General features: G+C 41.2%; 1 protein-coding gene across 2 annotated transcripts in view; it reads right to left on the bottom strand.

Annotated features, from left to right (window-relative positions):
• The window catches only part of LOC137880828 (transcription factor Maf-like), a 47,986-nt gene extending 31,799 nt beyond the window's left edge, over window positions 1–16,187 (bottom strand). For both annotated transcript variants that reach the window (XM_068722362.1, XM_068722363.1), the window contains exons 1-2: window positions 14,873–16,187; window positions 7,412–7,482 (exon numbers count right to left, since the gene is read on the bottom strand). In XM_068722362.1, the coding sequence (XP_068578463.1) occupies window positions 7,455–7,482; window positions 14,873–15,840 (996 nt within the window). In that variant the 5' untranslated portion in view covers window positions 15,841–16,187 and the 3' untranslated portion in view covers window positions 7,412–7,454. The remainder of the gene's footprint in view (window positions 1–7,411; window positions 7,483–14,872) is intronic.
• Between the last annotated feature and the right edge of the window lie 6,560 nt (window positions 16,188–22,747).

Below are 22,747 nucleotides of genomic sequence, written 5' to 3'. Positions count from 1 at the left end.
AGCATACAGCTTACATTACTGATGTTACTAGAACGTGAGTAAGCAGCAAAGGTCACACTGTCTCTCTGCTGGAAAATCTGAAGATTTTTTTTCCAGGCTAGAGCGACTTTGGCAATACTTCACACCACACAAAACACACACTCACAGTCGCGGTGTTACTTTGTATTCCAGTGCAGTTAATGTGTACTCAACTTATTTCTCTCCCTAGAATAGCTTCTCCTGGCTCATGCATTCACTCTATAATTATAGTACTGGTAAGACCGTGGACAGCTGGGTCCTGCCTCTGTTGAATACTGCCTTAATACACACACACACACACACACACACACACACACACACACACACACACACACACACACACACACACTCAACTATTCATTTTAAATATTGTACCTCTTTCAACAGCAAACACCCCCTCTCACACATACAGAGTAACTGCTGATTCCTGATCTTTCGTTATCATAATCCCTCTGCAGCAGGAAACCTGACACAAACACATCTTCTTCTTCTTTCCTCGTTTTCTAGCCCATTAAAAACATTCTTTTCCCCCCTTTTTTCTTTTCTTGTCATGAATCTTTAATCAACCTTTTCAAGTGAGTGGGCAGCCTGAGACACTGCAGAGCACTGACCCAGGCCACTAAAACACACACTCTGATGTAACTTATACAGATGCTGCGCAGGTTAGACCCCGTTCACATCCCAGGAGTACTCTAAGACTTGTGTCTGATCAGCAACTAAAGCTCACAGTTATGTGCTGTGTCTCAATTTCTATGCCAGCAGGTCAAAAAGACGAGAAGAAAAGACAAAGTCTGGTGGAATTCACAGTTACTATTTCCATTTACAATCTGACAAAAAGAAAAGATGTTGATAATTAAATCTCAGCATTGTTTGGTATGTGGAATTGCTGCATGCAGAGCCATCAATGTGTTTGCTCTCCTGTTTAGACTGAGAGGAAATCCATCAGCAGGAACCCAAGAGAGAGAGAAAGTGAAGTGACGGTTGTGTACGAATGGTCTCTGCATCTCTTTCTTTGTCATGACACAAATGCATTTCCTTGTGCAGTCGTGCACTCAGCTGCACACATGAACACACACACCTCCGACAGTAAATAAAGCAGTGCAGTCAGGTCACAATCACAGTAAACCACACAAACGACTACCATCTGTCTCTTTGTCTCTGCCTGTAGGAGTCAATGAGCCTCACTGGGAAGAGTTCATACTACACTGCCCAAACACAATAACATTCAAGATCATGGTTTAAAATATGAAAGAATAAAATATCTGTGAAGGGGTACAGGCTATTCATTATTCCTCTCCCTCTCTCTTATCACTCCCTCGTTTCCTCTTTGCCTAACTCTGTCCCTCCTTCTCTTCCTGTAAATGAGTGATTTATCAGCCTTAATTGCTGGCAGTGGTTCATGTGGTCATGTGACCGCAACATGACAGCTTGTGATAAATACACCCTGAAAATTACACCCTGCTTTGCAAACAGAAACATTTCTTGCATCGCATCTGCAGAGCGGGAGTGGATGCTGACAAAAATAGAATTGGTCTAATAAAAGCATCGCTTTAAAAACAAAATCTCAGCTCACCATGTTCTTTTAAAGCAAAATGTTGTCGTAATAAAAGACATTTATCAAAGTGAGGCAAAGGGCAAAGGGGTAAAATGTACAATCAATAATGATAGACCAAGGAAATCTATTGTTATAAGTGTTTCACAACGGAGCCCCATAAACACTGAATGGACACACACACACACACACACACACACACACACACACACACACACACACACACACACACACACATACACACACACACAGACGCACACACAGCTTACAGTAGAAGCTATCACTGTAGCTCACATGTGTTTCCTCCTCAGCGTTCAGCAGCAGGATGCTGACTGAAGGGCCTGCAGTGCTCAGTTCATGCATCTTATTGTTACTTGGAGCCAGTTCTCAACCACTGACCTTTTTATTCACCGTGCTATACATTGTTAAAATAATGTATGAGGTGTCTCAGCCAAAGCCCCTTCATTGTGTTGTGTTTCACACAACAGAGATGTGTGTGTGTGTGTGTGTGTGTGTGTGTGTGTGTGTGTGTGTGTGTTTGTGTGTGTGTGTGTGTGTGTTTGTGTGTGTGTGTGTGTGTGTGTGTGTGTGTGTGTGTTTGTGTGTGTGTGTGTGTGTGAGTGTGGTTTACATGGATTTGAAGAAAAAATACTGGATACATGTTTGATGTTAGAAGACCGAACAACAGCATTAAAAAAAAAATCAACAATGTTTGTGTGTGTGTGTGTGTAGTGACATGCAACTTTAAGTATAATTTTGCATGTTGTGACTGATGACAGCGGTTCTCATCATCAGTAGTGCTGTGTATGTTCTGGCGACATCCTTGTGTTCCTGGTTTATATGCAGGCAGTAAAACACATTTATTGCTGTGCTTTTGCTGCTGTCATGTGACAAAGGCTTTCTCTTAATGTAAAGTCATCTTGGGTTTTGTGGGTTCAAAATTGTAAAACAGAAAAAATTAAAAATGTAATTAAATCAAATCAAATAAAAATCAAGAGAAAAGAGCAATAGAAATGTGCAACATGATGTAAATATAGATTTTGACGACACAAAGAGAGAATCTTTTTCAAACGTATTCACAGCACAAACAAACATACAACTGAGCATTTATTCATCCAGTTTAAACATACTTATATAACAGTGTTTTAGCTTGAAAGCAAATCTTTTTTCTCGTCTTCTCTGCAACAATAGTTTTTTTCCACCAAAAAAATGAATACTCTCAATATTAAAATTGCAATCCATTAATGAGCTGCTTCGACTCAAACCTCCACTATGTTTTGTCGTCTCTATAAGCTCTTATCATTTTTCCATAGTGTTGTGCGCTGTGATCCGCCACCATTTTGCTGCCACACTAATCTCTTTTTCCGATGAAACACAGAATTCAGGAGACAGAATGAGCGGGACAGACAGAGAGGAGGGACGGAGGCAGACAGTAGATAGAGGAGCATGGAGCCAATCTGACAGACTGTCTGTCTACCTGCAACATGTTAAACATTTGACCTCTGCAAGAGTCGTACGAATAATGGGACAAGAGGATTTCACAGTTTGGCAAACAACAGAAGCATCTATTGAGAAACTAAGTGCGCGCCGCTTGTGTGTATTGAATATTTTTGCAGGTTTGCATATTGCATATATAAATGCTTGTGTATAAACAGGTAACAGGGGGAGGGACGGCAGAGTGACTCCAGCACCTCTGCACCTTCCCTTCCTCCTCCTTATTTATTTGTCTGTATTAGTTAGCTCCTTCTCAGCACTTAAAATTAATGTCATCCAGCAGAAAATAGAGGCTGAAAGCTCAAATTCAGCACTTTCCCAGCAGCCTGGTTATTTATCAAGCTAACAAGGAGAAGATGCATCCCGTTTCAGCTGGGCCCAGGAAATATGTGCCATTAAAGCCCAGAGCTAGTGTTTGAGAGCCAGGGAATAAAAGTGAGGGTGTCAGGGAGAGGGGATGGACGGCATCGCCAGCAATATGGATGCAGAGAGACCAGCAGACACATTTATATTAGGGACAATAGATGCACTTCAGTAGAAGCGTGAGAAGCGAGAGGAAACACACACTCTGTCTACCAATGGCGCAGCCACAATACATATTCTGCATGTGCTGCATGTGGGTATATGAAGTGCTGATTCGCTCATGGCTATAAAAGACGACCCTTTAGGGGATACAGAAGACATAGTTTGGAGCTCTGAATAAATCATGTGCTGCCAGAGTGAGCTTAGCCCTAATTTTCTCTTTAGGAGCTGGGTGTTGAAACACGTCCCGAGGACTGTTAGTATTGTGCCGTGTTAACATCTCTATAGCATCAGGAGCTAACGCCGGCGTGTTGGAATTCAATTAGGTGCTGGTGCAACACTAAGCAGCTAGCATTGGGCAGTCACTGCAGGGAAGAGAGAGGAGGGGAAGGTGACGCGAGGGGAGCAAGGAAGGAGTGTGTGTGAGTGTGTAAGGGGAAGGAGGCTGCGGGGAAGAGGAAGGCCCTGGGCTCCAGGCTGCGGTGATTCAGGGGAATACATTTCATCACACTAACCTCTGGCTGATCACAAGTTCCTCTCTCAATCATGCTGTGAACACACAGTCACAACCTGAGGACAACAGTAGCTCTGAGGCTCACACACACTCACACACACACACACACACACACACACACACACACACACACACACACACACACACACACACACTCATACATACACACAATTATAGCAGCTTTACAACTAATTATGTTTGAATAAAACAACACAATCCAGGCTTAAACAACTGAAAAATCAGAGAGAAAATTGTATATTAACATAAGTTGAAAAGAGGAGCGCGTTGATGTTAAGAGGTTTGGCTCGGGGTGCAGTTTTCTCCTCAAGTATCATCTTGTCTGTGGTTAAGAAGAAAGTAAAAACACATAACACATTTTTAAAAACAATCCAAACCTAAACACAGCTGTTCTGTGTTCAGTTTGTGTATCTTTAACTGCAGTGAGTGACATATTTTTCTAATTCAGACCCCAATCCTACTTGCTTCCTCTCTTTTCAGACCAGGCCTAATAATGAGCATACATCCTGTTCATATCCTCCCTGTCATTTGGATTTTCTGGATTGAGGGGTGACGTCTGTGTCGCTATCAAGACTGTAACAGTGTAACGAGTCTCACACTCAGCAGCTAGTAGTTATATTTATCCCAGGCAGTAAATGGATAGTGAAGTGTGTCAGTGGATGGAGCAAATCCTTGTCGCTGCGAAACACAAAAGAACCCAACACAGCTGCAGTGTTTTATAAGTGACAATTCAATGTTTGAATTAACGGTGGGCGATTTATTGTATATCATCTCAAATCATATTGTAGAATTTTGCTTCAATATCATAAATCATGACAGTTCTGTTGACTATGCTCCTTATTTTAGTGAGAAGTATTTTGTGAGGAGTTGAAAATGCTCCAGTTTGATTCCCATTACAATGTAGTCTAATGTCATGAACATTAAAATGTCTAAACAGATATCATGATATGCATTAACATCAATCTTCTGCATGGTTGATATTTATTTTTTTCGTGAACGGCCAGTTGTATTTTAAGCTTTGATATTAACCGAAATGTAATGACAAAAGCTTTTTAGGTGTTTCCATACACAGCCCATATCCACGCAAGCACTCAAATATGTGCTCTCTCTCTTCCTTCCTCACCGTGATGCGTCTGTGTGCTTCTGTCCTTCCTGCCGTGTACAAAAACCTGACCTGCCTGCTGTCAGCCACAGAGGCACCTTGCGTCGCTGTGCTCCCCCCCTCTCCCCGAATGGCCGACTCACCCCGTCTCCACAAGGGGTAGACGAGTAGGAGGAGGTGGTGGTGGAGGGATGACGGGGGATAACGGGGGAGAGAGGGAAAAGTGAGGGTTGGTGGGAGGTGCAGGGGGAAGGATCGTGGAGGTGGGTGGGGGCTCTGAAGATTCCTCTAATGTGCCCTCTCCACTCCCCTGCCTGTGACCTCAGAGCTCCTGACAGCCAGAAAGTGCTGAAGCATGCAGGTGTCTTAACGCTGCAGCCACACACATGCGAGCGCACAAACACGTGCTCCACTCCACACACACACACACACACACACACACACACACACACACACACACACACATATAGATGCAGGTGTACTACCTTAGCAGCCTGCATTCTGTCATTTTTTAACTCTTCATCATCATCTCCTCATTCCTCACTGTATCAGTGCGTCACATATAAAATTGCGAATTATGCTGTCTATATATAATTGGTCAACGATATAAAAAATGGACAGAGATGGAGTGCATAGCAAAGGCAAAACAAGCATGTGCCTCACAATGCTGAGCACATGAGGAAAGTGGAGTATACTGTCTGCTGCACAGTAAAATTAGCCGATGCTGAGGCTGTAGTTTCCTCTGTCCAGCCTCTCGACTGTACCGTGTAAAACCTGAGGTGTCCAGAGAGTGTCCTGTTGTGTTCTGTGTGTGTGTGTGTGGGAGGGGGGTTAGGGTTAGAGAGTTGTATTACAGTGGTGATGAGTCGCCTGGCTGCGAGGCTGATACCTCAGCAGCACCCAGCATTGACCAGGCCTTTAAATAAAGCCTTCGATCATCCAGCAGCAGAGAAGGTCACCGCCTGCCTCTGGTTACCCTGCCTGTCTGTCTGCATCCATGGCCAGGAGCCCTCCTGCCATCCCTTCCTCCCTTCCCTCGCCTCCTCACCTCCTCCTGTTCTTTTACCCTGGTGTGAATGTTTGCATTCAAATCCAGGTTTCTTCCTGTCCTCAATCCCTTAACTCCTTCCCTAACTTTGCCTCGACTCCTCACATCCAGCCTACCTCTCCAGCTATTTGCTAACCGGCAACGTGAGAGCGCAACAAACTAGCCTTCGCTTTCCCTCCCTCACTCCATCATCCTCCGCCATCCTCTGCTATCCCACCATCCGTCCATCTGCGTGTCAGCCAGAAATAAAAAACAATGTACAGTGTTTGTCTCCGCAGAGAGAGCTGAGAGAGTGAAGGAGGTCAAAGGGTCAAGCCAAAAGTTTTGGCCTTATCCCATGAGCACTGCGCATGTCACCCTCCTGTCAATCAGGCAGCACTGTCAGAGCCACAAATACAGAAAACTGCATAACATCGCACACAATAAATGAGAAGTAAGAAAAATATCTAATAATGAAACCCACCCTGGTGTCTGCTGTCCCAAATGAGTGCTTCCTTATTGAATAACATCAATATAAAAGAGTGGTTTTAATTTCACTCAGAGGAAAGATACAATATGATTACTTCATATCTGAGACTAACTATTTATACTAACTTTTGCCAAATGTATACTAATATTGAAAATATCAAGATGTCACGGAGCTACAGATTTAAGGCTTCTGTTTTCTTTTAAATGAAATAGAGAGAGAGAGCAGGTAACAAGAAATGTGAATTGTATAAGTATAAACAATGAATTCAAAAGATTAACAATTATGAAGCAATTATGATCAGCATTTACAGTATGATTTGTATTTATATTATAATATATTTCAAATGCTTTGCTTGGATGCAACCCATCTTTTTGTTTTTAATCATAAAGTAGACTTTTCGGATATAAAGTTGAATCAAAGACGTCGATACCAAGTCCTTTTGTGTATAAATCCAAAGTTTTGTAAATGTAAATAACAAATAATATATACCTAAATTAATTCTGACTACCTCATTGTAATGAATCAGTTACTTATCACAATATAGTTTAAAGCTTAGTGTGAACATTATGTGCTGTATTTTGATAAACATACAGGAGACATTTAGACCATCACACTTCTACACACACACTTCATATTTCTTTAATTTGACATTAGTTTTAAATAGAAAAAGTTACCTCAGACTCCAGGATGGTGGGACGGAGAAGTCATAGCTCTCTATCACAGATGGAGGAATTTTCTTGACGTCCTACGAAAACAGAAAACAGAAATGTGCTATAAAACCCAGAGTGTGATCCAACAACACAGGAAACTGCTATAGTGAAAAAAACACTTTGAACATTAAGTTATGGTTGTTCGGTTCCAAAATGGACCATGAATTAAAAAAGAGAGAGCAAAGATAAAGCATGAATTAGTGCAGACAGAGAGTAATATTAGTCTTTTTAGAAAAAACAATACAACTTTAACTGAACAATACATTTGTGTCATTCCGATTTTTTTCTAAAATGTACATATGAGCTGAATTCATAAAAAGGCTATCAAGCAATTTGAAATTATGGACATCAAATATTTTAATTCAAGGCTAACAATTTAGATTAATAGTTTGAAACAACTATGAATTTCCAAATAAAATCTGTCAAATATTTCAACCAATTTCAGTCATTAGATTTGAATGGACTGTTTAGAATTAATTGTAAATTGGCTTATTCTCATGTATACATTTTATGTTCCTCATTTTCCAAGACATGAATACAGATTTACACGCACGCTTCTAACACACACACACACACACACACACACACATGCACTGCGCAGTATTTCAAAAGCAAAATCAATACACATCAAAAGTATAAAATATTAAAATAAATTTCAAGTTGTAACATTATGTTACTACAATGGTTAATAAAACACTGTAGTTCTATAACCAACCCTTCCTTCATTAAAAAATATATATTTTTGAGACCATTATTTAAAATGAGGACCATATCTAGACGTTTACATTGATTTGTGGTTTATGCATATCTGACAGTATGGTTTGTGTGAGGAAATTAAATATGTACACGTGAGCGTACATACGACCACGTGTTATGGACGACTGTGGATAAAGAAAACCTGCTCTAAAAACCAAATGACGAATCATCCTAAAAAACGTTTTGCTGGGTTTCAGTAGAACGAAATGAGGCGAAAGAGCGACAAAGTATATTAATGCCCCCCCAATCCATCTTTAAACAACAATGAGGGCCATTCATTTCCCTGTAATCCGACTCACACTGGGGCCAAATGGACTCTGACCCATTCAGCTATACAGGAGCTCACAGCACAGACAAGTCTACCGTCACCAGAAAAATGCTCTGACACATCAACATAGACAGCCCAGACTCTCAGATGTACCTACAGTATATAGTTGGGAATGTACAGTTGCAGCCACATATGAATCAATCTGCACATAATCACACACACCTATAGGTAAAGACAAACAAAGAGCTTGATAAACACCACGCCAGACACAGAGGAACATTCACACACACACACACACACACACACATACACACACACACACACACACACACACACACACACACAGGCATGTATACATACTCACACACATACACACACACTCACTGCTCACACATACTAGCACACACGTGTCTACTCTGTGTGCACTCTTGCTATCTCAAACAAGCACACACACACACACACACACACACACACACACTGTTCTTGATACAGGGGAAGTGCGGCCCACGTGCACAGGGCTGCTACATGGCAGCAGTGTGTGGGGTCAAGGCCTTTCCCAGGTACAAATGAAAGGGAGAGGAGAGACTTTGGAAGAGCTGAACAACACTGTGGGTCACCTTGCCTGGCTAAGAGATCAATGTCTGTTTGACTGGCTGAGCGAGAAAGAGACAAAGAGAGAGACAGACAGAGAGAGAGAGAGAGAGAGAGAGAGAGAGGCTAACTGCAGCAGAGGGGTAAATCAACTCTCTCGCTTCATTGAGATGCAGGTAAAACACACAGGGGTCGGGCTTGTCTCCAGCTCCACCCTGCATAACACAAACTCGTGCACGCGCAGACTTAAACACGCACACATAGACAAACATGCACACACTCAGAGTCGCATAATGCACTCAGTTTCCAAACACCCCCCCACCCTCACCACGTCCGCTGCGGTCCTTAACTACACCACTCCACTGACTCTGTGCCCTGCAACTCAACTCACTGTTGAAAACATCAGCACAGCCTCAACTATATCCGTGAGTCAGAATATTGTGATCACATATAATTAAATCATAATTAGCTTTCATCTATTGCCCTTTAGTGATGCATTCTGAGGAGAGCTTCTTATACAGGCAAATGCAAATCTAGTGTTTGAATTCTACTGCAACATACACGAGACACATTACATGTGCCTATATGCACATTCTTTTACAGCTGAGCATTTACAGTAATCTCAATTCAACACAAGACTATAGGATTGGATTCAGACAATCACATTAACTCCTCTCTGCCCATGCTTCCATCTGCTGGAAAGAAAATCACCGTGTAAAGCCAATAAGATACATACAGAGGCAGCAGCACAAACCTTCTTTACAGCTGCTGCATTCTTACCACATGCACAGCCACGACAGGAGGGGACAAGTTAAATTATTAGGGTTTCAGATAAATGACACATAACTCAGGACACGGAGAGAGAGAGAGAGGGACAGAGAGAGAGAGAGAGAGAGAGAGAGAGAGAGAGAGAGAGAGAGAGAGAGAGAGAAGCTCTGGCATTGCGGGTCTAGATGATGGACGGACCACAGAGGAACATAAATGCAGCTGATTTAAATCAATTTAAATGTAAATGTTTATCGCATGGAGTGATGCAGATGCGGATTGAGTGGAAGAGATTGAAATTGTTTCCTCTTTTGAATGCGAATATGTTTTTGACCCTTTGGGGGAGCTTGTCATGGGGAAGGTAGCGCTCACTGGGAAGAAAAGAAATGAACGTACACAAAAACTGTTGTGTTACTAAATGAGACATGTGGCTCCAATTGTTACAAAATCATTTTTAGTAGTACAAAACAAATAGTGTTTGATTCAGCGGCAGTCATGAAATGATAACATAGTGGATTGAATATATTATTATTATCGACACCTTAAAGTAATAATGCTTTTTTCAGGTAGTTTTTTAAGAAATAAACAGTTTTACTGCTCTACTGATTATAAGAAAACTAGAAACTCCTCTTATTAACAGTGATAAATCCAAATAGAGGAACTATTGGAGCACTCTGAGCTGTTCAATTAATTAGGGTAATAGTGTAAAGAAAAAAATACTGCAACTTGAATTTTTTGTGCTTTTGGCCTTTTAAGTTTTTCCGAGCTAAGTGAGACTATTTGTTTTACTTACATTTATTTAGATTTCCTTTTGATTGACATAAGCTACAAGCCTGACAATGTCATGATACAATGACTCATTCCTATAGATATAATGCACTCAGTTAAAGCACATAACACCCTTCCTCCACAAGGTCAAATAAAAGACAATGCTGGCTGGTTATTGAGCACTCTCACAAATAGACACTAAAAAGTGTGCACATCCTTTGTGCTATTAATTTTGAGGCATTAAAGTGACGCACATGATGATGATTCGAATGTCAATACTGATAAATTTCAAAGTGATTTCCCATAGTTGACCTGAAAGAGAGAGTCCAATATTGTGACAGCAGACAACTACATTATCTTTAATAACCTAATCATTGGACAGACTGCAAATGATCACAGTGCAGAAGTCAATATAGTGGGCCAGAGAATAGAATTACAGTCCGTACTATATAATGTGGTGTGTCTTTATGCGCTATGTACTCACTTTTTCATATTGTACAAATGAAAGAGAGGCGGCAAAAAGCAAAGAAAAATGCAACGAATCTGATAGAGGGTTGAGAAACGAGGAGGCAGCGCTGAAATATTGTTTCCTGTGCCTTCTGTCCTCATTCAACACAGGAAGTGAATCAGTGCTACTGAATCCTCCTGCCCCTTGGTGTGTTTAGAAGTCAGAACACAAACACACACAAGCAGAAAGCGTCCCACACAATTTCCACTCGTTCAATGATCAGCTTTTTTCCACTTTATCATTTTTACATATTGAGTAACGGAGCACAAACACTGGAAAGCTACGAACCATTACACAAAGCAGACGTCCTGTCTGTCACATAACATTCCAGGTAAGACTGTCCTGAGTAAAATCCTGAGACCTCACAGAAAACTCAGCTGACCCTATCTGTCTCACAGAAGAGAGGGGTGCCATGGAAGAAGAATAGCATCTCCAGTTCTAGGTTATAACACAAATGTAATTAAATAGCACACTATATTGACCTAATCAGATAGGAAGGCCATAAATTAGTGGACACATGCTCACTAAAAGGCCCTCTCCTCTCAGCTAGGACGCATCTCTGATCGTTTATCATCTGAAAGGAGCAGGAAGGCAGCCAGCACCCCCCCTCTCTCTCTCTCTCACTCTCACTCTCTCTCTCTCTCTCTCTCTCTCTCTCTCTCACTCTCTCTCTCTCTCTCTCTCTCTCTCTCTCTCTCTCTCTCTCTCTCTATTCCTCTTGCTCTATCGCTGTCTCTCACTCACTTTTAATCACAGAGAAAATCATTCCTCCAGGCATAGGAGGATCATGCTCTACCATCTTGTCCCTCACTCTGGGTTTTCATGGGACCTATTGCAAACCAGGTGACTGTGTGTATGTGTGTGTGTGTGTGTGTGTGTGTGTGTGTGTGTGTGTGTGTGTGTGTGACACGTGTGTGTGATAAGCAAACACAGAGTCTGTACAGCCTTTGTCTTCACTGTGGTGCATTTTAAAGTTTCCATGAGCTACACACAGAAAATCATCTCCTCATGTTCATACACACAGCACATTCACGCAGCCAGACTTGCAAAGGTCTCGCAGTGGGAAACGATAATAACCCTCCTACACACCGTGCCCGCACACACACACACACACAAACACACACACACACACACACACACACACACACACACACACACACACACACACACACACACACACACACACACACACACAGAGTGGTGGCAGTGACCTTGTATGGCAGCCTAACCCAGAACGCATAGCTTTTATCTCAGCCATACTGCTCTCTTGGATGCACTGAGTTCATCAGGCTGCTTTCAGGAGGAGAGACACTCTGCAGGCCAGATTCAGTCCAGATCAGAGGCACGTTTTAAGCTACTGGAGCTGTCAGTCGCTACAAAACCAAATTACTCCAAGTGCCTCCTGTGGCGTTTCCCTTTTTTCTCTTATCTGCATTTCTTTACCTGAAGCGAAAGTGGTGGATTGCCTAAATACTTTGCGTGCCATAACCATAGCGAAACATTTTCAGGCTAAATGTCACTGTAAGCATCTTATAGTCTAACCAGAAATTAGACAATTGTAATCATATCACCGCAGTATTAAAGCGTTTGACTGCAGAAAGTTCATTTTCAGACGGCATTATTTTCAGGGCGTCAAAATGCATATTTTCAAAATTAGACATAATTGTATATATATGTATATTTGATCGTTTTTGTCGTCTATACCTTAGTCTATGGTCGATTTTAAATGAAACCCTCCACGGACAATATACAACAAGTGGACAGCTACCGAGTAAAAAGTGCAGGTTTACTCTAAAATCAATCATTAACTCAGCCTTTTCTAGGACAGCTGCAGCACAAATATAATAGGCCCTGGGGCTAAAGTGAATTCATAACAGAAATACTGAGCATTGAGGTCTGATTTTCTTCACGTTTTTTTAAAGACAATTTAAAGAGTTTTTAGTTTCTGTCTTTTATTACGCAACAAGTGAAGAGCGTCCCTTATTATTTATCGAGAAGCAAAGTAAGAAAAAGAAAATACTTTGAAATATTTCACCTTGTATTTTTCAGCGGGAAAATGAATGAAAACGCATATTGAGTGAAGGAATAAAACCAGTTCAGTGCATTCAATAGAGCTGGGCTTGATCTTGGAGCTGTTGTAATTACGCGCCTTGTGCGCAACATCTGCATCGCGATTCAGTCAAAACCCAATGTGTATGAACAGATGTTTACGTTATCTAAATGACACTGACAGTTACTTTTTCTGTTTATATTTCAGTTTAGATTGAGAGGAGATTAAAGGGTTGAGAGTGTGTGGTGTCGCCTCAGAGACACAGTGTCAAACCACATGCAAAACTAACAAACAAACGAATAAAAATAGCAAACATGTTCAGGAGAATATATTTGTTTCCATTCATGAAGGTTTATTGATGAATGGTGTATTTATTAAATTCCATTTTTAAAAGTGAGCACGATGTCTGCCAGTTCATTGTGCTGTCCAGACGATACATGTTACTGTTTAGGAATCATCACAAAAGACTTGTAGCTGCATGATGCTTTGCTTAATTATTCTATAGCACCGGGAGAACATATCATTTCCACTTCCAAGCAGTTGACAGTTTATTTACCGAATAACACCCATAGGGTTCTGGGTAAACTTAATTAAGTTCCTTAAATAAAAGGAAAACACATTAACAGCGAATTGCAGAATAAACAGAGCATTTGTTTTCTGCGTGATAAAGTGGTCTTTTTCACATGTATTTCAAGAAATGTATCCTAATCTGCTTTTGTTCTGTTTAAAGCATTTTATCTTCAGCCCCACTTGTTGATCGCAATAATCTATTTGCATTTGTCAAGAAAAAATATAATTGTTTCTACAAAATGTTCTGATGTTGCTCACCTTAATAGAATGTTGACTGTGAGTATATAAATCAATACTGAGCATAAAGCTGCTTTATTCCACAATGTCATTTTCCTCACAGGGCTCCAAAAGCAGCCTATAAAATGTTGAAGGGTTCGTTCGCGGGGAACTTTTATGAAAGCAGAGTGACGGATGAATGCACCTGTTCACACTTTTTTTTTTACAAATGACTCCCAAAAGGTGATGAAGCTGAACAATGCAGTCATGGTAGAATAGAATCATCATACACAATTTCACAAAAACAAGGAAAAAAAAAAGAAGTAAGAACACAATCCGTACATGACCAGCATGCATGGCTTCACATAACTGTTACAGTCTGACAACCAACTTCTGCTGTCACTGAGTTTGGATGTTTGCACATGACAAATAGGATGGATGATATGAAAATGAGATCATTCACATCAAAAATGAATTGACTTGAAACAAAAAAACTAAAATAAATATACATCAAAATAAAGCTGATGTGCCTGAGGATTGTTGAATTTCATAAAAGTATTTTTGGGTAAAGGGGACAGGATGGACGAGGCGCATGGGGAGGCTGTAAGTGCGGACCTCAGAAAAGTGTTAAGTCATTTTATGCAGTTTGTCTGAGGACAAACATCGCGAATTGGACAGAAATCCTTTAAGAATTAAACAGATATCCTTGAAAGGTGATGCAACGTAAATCAAACAAGACCCTCACCCTGAAACAAAATACTATTCAAATACAGACAGGTGTGAAACCCTTTTGTCCTTAACTAACGCAGCTTTAACCAAACAACTTCAACTCAAGCACGCACAACTTATTTTTTAGCTGCGTGAAAATTAAAAGTTTTTTTTCGGTTTCTTTGTGAGGGTCGGTTAATAGAACTTTTCAGCGCCGAGACTCACATGAAAAACTCCGGGGATGATGGGTTGTTGTCGCTGCTGGATCCTCCGTTTTCTCTGAAGCCGGTGCTGATCAGCTTCTCGTATTTCTCCTTGTAGGCGTCCCTCTCCCTGGCCAGCCGGGAGATCTCCTGCTTGAGGTGGTCCACCTGCTGAATGAGTTGCGTCTTCTCTCCCTCCAAGACGTGCCGCTGCTGGACCCGCTTGTACCGGCAGGACTGGGCATAGCCTCTGTTCTTTAGCGTCCTCCTCTTCTGTTTCAGACGGATCACCTCTTCTTTGCTGACCCCCCGGAGCTGCCTGTTCAATTCCCGCACCGACATTGTCACCAGCTGGTCGTCCGAGAACCGGTCTTCCAAGCGCAGGTGCTGGTGGCTTCCCCCCACGCCGCCGCCGGATTGAGACCCAGAGTGTGCCCCTGAGTGGTGGTGGTGGTGGTGGTGGTGGTGGTGGTGGGGATTCCCGTTCTGAGCTGCGGCTGCAGCAATGACCGCGGATACCACGGCGGCCGCTGATCCCATCTCCTCCCCGGCCATGGCGCCTCCTGCCCCGGCTGCGCCACCGAACTGCTGCCCCCTGGCATAGCCATCGAAGGTCTGGAGCTGGTGACTGCTGCTGATCAGCGCCTCTACGGCGTCCTCCGGGCTAAAGCCCAGAGCCTCGGGGTTCAACTGCTGTTGGTACCCGGTCATCCAGTAGAAATCCTCCAAATGTCCCTTTTGCTCGCTCCCTGATCCCGGACTGGGCGCCGAGAAGCTTGGCGAGGGGGGAACCGAACTGCAAGGCGTGCTCATCGGGGTGGAAGATAGGGATCCCCCGGCGACCAGGCGGCTGCACTGGCTGATGCTGCGATCGGGCTCCACCGGCTCCTTTTTCACTTCAAACTTCATCAGATCGAAGTCATTAACATATTCCATGGCCAGGGGACTGGTGGGCAGGTCGGAGTTGCTCATTGCCAGCTCTGATGCCATCCTCTTGCTGTTGACAGTCCTCCAAAGGGGGTGAGGAGCACCTGTCAAAGTGGGCTGCTGAGACACGCACTGAGCCAGCTTGATTTCTTTATTTATTTTCTTCAAAACCGGAGAAAAAGTGGATTTTCACGCACTAATTGCGCAGCGCAGGTTTGGGTTTTGTGAGTCGATAAGTTTTTTTTTTTCTTCAGTCTGTGTTGCACAGACGCATTGGAGCAGCGCTGTTTCCTCCCTCTCTCCCAGCGTGCGGGTGTCTGAGCGCCGCTGTCTGTGTTTCTACCATTTAACACTTCATGGCTCCTTTTAGGATTAGTGCGCCAAATTGAGGAGGTTCACGCACGTGTCCCGGGCAAATAGTTGCTTTGTGGAGAAAAAAACCCTCCACCCTAAGATTGATAGATTTTTTTCTAAGGCATCAGTCAGCCGACGAGTTAAAAAGCATTGCTTAGTTTTATAGGCGCCCTGACGTCAGGACTGAAATATGAAATTGACTGAGACTCAGCCAATGAGGAGCTCAGCCTGGGGACGTAATTAGCATAATAGTACAGAAACCAAAGTTTTCTTAACTGTCCAAGCACATCAGCAGATTGACACATACTAATAATATTCATTCTTTTGTCACTTTGCATGGATAAGAACAAAAGCCTGTAAAATAAAACAGATTCTGATGTTTGACAGAAAATGTTAGATTGTAAATATACAGATGTAAGTTTCTTAGATTACCAAATCGTTATGATTTCAACAGATATTTAATGTTTAGCCATCATCATATTAATCACATAAAATATAATTTACATTTTTTAATAACAATCATATTTGTCAACAATTGTTTGTTTCAGAACTGCTGTTTAGTCCAGCTCTCATTTAGTGTGTTGATATATCAAGACTGTGCACAGGTGTATTTCATATAGGCAGATTTATAATTAAGGAGTTAAAACTCGTCTCAAACTTTTTGGAATTAAATGCATCGAAATGTATTTGAACGATTTTCACTGAGCCATAGATTAATAGTCTATATTCCACATATAATCGATGGATAAACAGTCGATATTAGTCATATAATCACAGAAATTAATACAGATAAAGCGAGTCGTTGTGTGGAGAAGGTGAAAGTGTTTGAGGAGAGCATGGCATGGGTCTGGTTGAATGACATTGTTTGGAAACCCAACGTCGCCACCTTTCGGTATAAAATAATATTTCATGTGACTTTTATAAGGGTCTGTATGTCCGATACACCAGCTGTGTGCAAATTGTTTTCTGATGAATGTAAAAAAAATGACTTGTATCACTTTGCCCTTGCAGAGCCTCCTCTGCTCGCTGTTAGACTTGCTGCAGGATTTGAATCTTATTTGACAGAAAACACATTTACTTGCATGACTCTTTATGACAAAAGGAACATCTGTGTTCAAAACAAATGCAAAAAACTAAATCACCTTTTTAAAAAAAAAGAAATCTACATAAAAAACTTTTTCCTTAAGGAGAAAACTTGTTTTTTTTGGTCACAATAAATGCAAGTCCTTGTCAACATAAAATCCTTTTTCTAATGGAATACTCTGTAGTGACTACACCTCCATCTGTTTGCTTCTGGAGTCTATAGTCTCAATCCCATGTAATGATCACAGTCTCTCTCCTGGAGCACATTCCTCAGGAGTGGTGGCACATAAGAACAAACAATAAGGACGACTATACACAGAGGACTGGAGAGTAAATAAGAGAACTCTCCCTGGAACATGTCACACGGGGAAGCTTCAGAAAACTACAAAGCCGCCAGCAGATAATCCAACTCCCCGGTGTCACAACGCAAGTAAATATTCTCTTGGTCCCTGTGACTGTTCATGGGGACTTAACGTTAAACAGGAAGGATAAACATCGTGTTTTATTCATTAGAAAATACAACAGAGGCCCCTCTGATGCTTTTGAATACATATTAAACAGAGGAGGTGTCCCATCTGATGCTACACTATATGTTGTTGCTGTTGTAGTGTAAATTGAGACTACCAGCAGGAAAAAAACTTCAGAGTAACAGCAATACATGTTTTTCATACAGGAGGTGTTGCATTTTATACAGTTAATTTTATGTTTTGTAAGCTATCATGATGTTTAGTGACAGGACAATTATGTCATAATTGAGGGAGGTGAATAAACACAATGGAGTGACCAAACGTCATCCTGTAAAACTGGCAAAATGACCTAAAACATCATTATGATAATTGCTCTCCTAGTACATGTACAATTGTTTGGCACACAAGTCACAACAGACACAGTGTGCAGTTTATGTTGTTCATGTGTCCACACAGCTCCATATTTGAAGCAGTGGACACTATACAGTAGCTGCTGTGTGAGCTCTGGGTTTGCCAAATCTCTTAAACCAGGATTTATCGGCCCGGGAGTCTCAAGGGTTAACAAGCAGAGTCCAGAGCCAATGCATCAGCTGTGTTACTGAGGGCTAATAGTCCTGTATGCACCCCATTCAGTCTCCCTTTGGAGTTTCATGTAGGCAGCTCATTCCCACAAAGTTTACTACTGTCTTTATTTTATTGGGGATGATTTTTTTTCCCGACAATATACAAGGGTTGCACTCAGGCATATATCATAAAACAAGCTTATACAGCAGGAAGAGGGACCACTTATACAGCATTAGTACAGGAAAGTTAAGAGCTTTTGTACACCAATTTGATTATGACTTTTCGAAATGTATTGAAATAAATGCTTTACAACAAAGATCAGATAAGACTCTCTCCAACTACATTAAATTAGGATAAAAGTTATGTTCCAGGTGGATTGAATAGCTTCATTTAACAAAAAATTAGGGCAATTTTCACTTACTATAACAATGGCTAACCTACACCAACATACCAACCAAATAGCATTAAATACTTGTACAACTAATATTTGTATCACTTTGTGAACCCAGAACCTTACAATGAAGTGATTTGTGAATGAAAACATGCAACCCTTTGAGGCCGGGTGACTCTTTTGTAACGCTACTAATGCTCTGGCCTAATGCGTACAAACCAGCTCTATGTTAATAGTCTGGCCCCTACATGTGGAGCCCAGCTACAGTACGTGTTAATGAGACACTGTCTGACCTTTCAGAGTTCACCCCAGGAGAACACTGATGCATCCTGGGTAAAGGATAACCAACGCTCCTTGAGTTCCCCGTGATTTACTGGTACAGTGACTTTACTAATTGTTACATCTATTAAAAACATCCTCATTACAGTATGACTTATGTGTCACGTTGCAATAGACTTCACTTTTATTTTCAGCATGCTAACCTTTTGTTTGCCTCTGGGGTTCCCTGAAGATGTGCACTTACAGAGGATGTGCACGACTTGATGTTTGTTACCCACCTTTGTAATAGAAATGTTTTGCTTCCAGGTGAAGAAGCAGGAGCGACTTGTGAGGTTTGTAAAACAAATAACAAGCAAAAATACCATTTATTTGGAACAAATATGGCAACTTGCACACCACAATATGATCTTATGCTGTATAACATATTATCACAAAGAAAGGACAGGAGGATTGAGAGCGTTGAGAAAAAAAACTAATTAAAGCTCACTTTATGCATCTGCAAGATATGCATTTTATAAACTTACTCACACTATTCAAAATCTTAAGTGTGCCAAAAATAGCCAAAGACATTACCATATTTAACAGACAGTAACTTAAATTAAACGACAGAAACTAAACTAAAGGATTTCTGCATGACCAAGATTATGCCTTATAATCATTCATTACATTCCCAATGGGAGGTAGGCTTCATATTCATTCTCAATCCCTGTTTAATGCCATATATTAAACTCTGGTGGCAACCCAAATGGGGGACAACCAGACAAGTGGGCTCAGTGGGCTCATCTGAGACACATTTAATTAGCAGGACAGAAAATGAAATGTTTCGTGGGGTCTTAACTAACTGTTGTATCTTTTGTAATAGAATGAGGAGCTGTGAGAAGCTATTACAAGGAGGAGCATGAAGAACGGTACTCTTTCCTCTGTCAGTGTTTTATAAGGGGGAATAAAAGAACGTGTATTAAGATAATAAGCTCCCACATCATGGAAACAAAGTGCCATATTTGCAACGTGTTACATTTGAAAGAAGAGTCGGTCTCTCTTTCTCTCTCTCTCTCTCTCTCTCTCTCTCTCTCTACCACTATCTCACTGTCCTGTTCTCCAATTCTGTGCTAATCAGACTTTTACAACCTTTTCGAATCATTTACTTGAGACCTCAGCAAGCAGGTAGGAGCGCTGAGTTTGAACTGTCTGTTTATGTGTGGACTTGAACAAATGTCTGCATTGTTAATGGAGGAGAAAAGGCCCCTCAACAAGTGATTACCTGACAGTGTACCTGTGTGTGTGTACACTCACAGAGAGATTGAGGAACAGAGAAAGACAGGGCATGGCTTATCATTAATATGTTTGTATAAAGGACTGAGGTTCCTCTGTTGTTTTTGCTTCGATCTAGCACTGTTTTTTAAACTCCACAGTGGCGGGGATGTCCACCACCGTCAATCACCCATAAAGCCTTAAAATGGAAACATTATGCAGAGTAAAACACCAGAGCAGTGTAAGATTCAGATTCAAATGACTGGATGCTCTTGATTAGAAATCCACACAGAGACACTCTCTCTCTCTGTGCCTGCCAGAAGAATGCTTCAACCCGGTAATTGGCCACAATGAGCAGACTTGCATGTGTCAAACTCTCCTCTTCACATCTGGTTATTGTCTCTCACAGCAGGTGGACATCACAGGCATCGTCTGAGCGGTCTCATCTGCTCTCTGTCTCTGCGTAACATGGGATGCACTGCTATTATACTTTAAAAACCAGCAAAACTGCATGCGTAGTTTGAAATATGAGATCTCTAGTGTGAACGGGTAACATGATGAAGAGATGTGGGTCCTTCACATGTCAGCGCAGTCTGCGAGCTAATGATTTTCAAGGGCTTTATGAATACACAAATACGTGAAATTGGACAGCAAGAGGAAATAGTTGATCGCGGTGGTTCGAGGTTCATGAATGTAATCATGTTCACACACACAAATAAAGTGTGAATCGTATGGAACCTGAGCTCATCTTCTCTCATTAGACACACACTGCTACATTATTGGCCTCATTAGCAGTCCCCACCGTGCATCACCCAGCATGTGTAGGAGCAGGTAGAGGAAATCAACACTCACAAAATAACAAAAACAACACAAAGCTATTGTTTTTTTTCTCAAAGCTTATGGTTTCTGGATCATTTTAGCTTTTAATTGCTAATGACTGAGAATTTCTATTTTTAGGTGTATGCATGAACACAGTGTTTGCAGGCTTGACTTCCAGTATACGCATGATGATTCATGTTGCAGTTGGAGGTTGTGAGTTGTTATTGATGTGGCTGATCTTTGCACTGTGCAATGTTCTCTCTGAAACTGTTCACTGTTATTAATGTCCACAGTGTCCACTCTGTGCTGTTATTAATGCGACTCATATACATAAAGAGTTTCCCCATTAGTCAGAGTCGAACTGTGTCACACAGAGAGGAGGTGCACAGAGTCCTCTCCCTCTTTATCCTCCTTCACCTCTTCCCCATCGTCATCACCCTCATCCAAATGATAATACACGTAGAATCACGCACACACATACATACAAATACAGCAGCTCTTCTTAAGTCCACAGATTTACTTAGCAGGACTGAAATACCTTTAGTGATCCGGTGACTCAGGAGTTCTCTGATTCATTTAATTATCTTAAGATAACTTACACTAAATTATTTGAATATAAAGCAACAACTTAGTTTTAGAAGTAGGGTTACATTTAGTTCACATAATACTAAAAGCAATTAATTGAGCAATCGTTTCGTCAATTGACAAATTAACCAACAAAATTTTTCATAATTGGTACTTTGGTATTTTTCTACCTGGACAACAATTTTTTAATTGGTCCAGTATTAAGGGATAACGCTGCAGTCGGCAGCCTCTATATGGGCTGAAATGTAATCATGTCGGGCAATGGATGTCCAGTAAAAGTTGTTGTTTTTGCCACTGACATGCTAAGATTATTATAAATTATGGAAAGGACCCGAAAAATAAAGCAACGGGTAAAGAAAATCTTTTTCTCTTGAGGGTCCTTTCTTTAATGTTATCACACACTTAAAATAACAATCTGAGCCTGTCAGTGGCCCCTTTTTGTGGACCTACATTGACGGTGCACAATTGCCCAATATGATTGCATTGCAGCCCGTTTAGCGGCTGCCAGCTGCAATGAGATTGACCAATACTGGACCAATTAAAAAAATTGTTTCCGCCATTAGTCACTTAGAAACAAAAACATTGTAAAATAGGGATTAGGTTAAAAAAATACTGAAGTTACCCGTAGTCAAATTGTTGAGCCAACTTTTAGTATAGCCTCAAAAAAGAAAGAAAATAAAAACCTTCAAAACATTACTCACAAAATAATAATTAACTATTTGTAGAACACCATACACAATAGCTGTATAGTTCATATACTAGAACTAAGAACAAGATGATTACAAGCTGCTCTGGTTCCCCAAGTCATGTACAGACACTCACACAATGAGTCTCTGTGTGTTTTTCTAGCGGGCTGAAGAGGCCACTGGCTCTGTGGAGATCAGTCCCAACAATAGTGAGGTGGTGCCACATTACAGATACAACAGTCCACATGGCTAACGCTGCTTCTCTCTCCTCTGAAGTCTTCCCACACATGCTTTCATCCCTTTGGAGACACTAAGAGATTCAGCCAAAAGAAAGATGACAATGTAAACACCTCTGCATGCAGTGTGATTTAGTGATTATTGCAGATGAATGTAAATATTAATTTTAACCTCCCCTCGATAATCCCCTAATCTGTTCCTCAGAAATGGAAGAATCATTTGCCTATAGCTCTTAGTAAGCAGAGGAGTGTGTG

Source organism: Cebidichthys violaceus, unplaced genomic scaffold (genome assembly GCF_023349555.1).
Source record: "Cebidichthys violaceus isolate CVI_PGR_0920_01 unplaced genomic scaffold, fCebVio1.0.p SCAF_3, whole genome shotgun sequence".
In the NCBI taxonomy this organism is placed as follows: domain Eukaryota; kingdom Metazoa; phylum Chordata; class Actinopteri; order Perciformes; family Stichaeidae; genus Cebidichthys; species Cebidichthys violaceus.
Note: the sequence above shows the minus strand (reverse complement) of the source record. Positions and strands in the feature narration are given on the sequence as shown.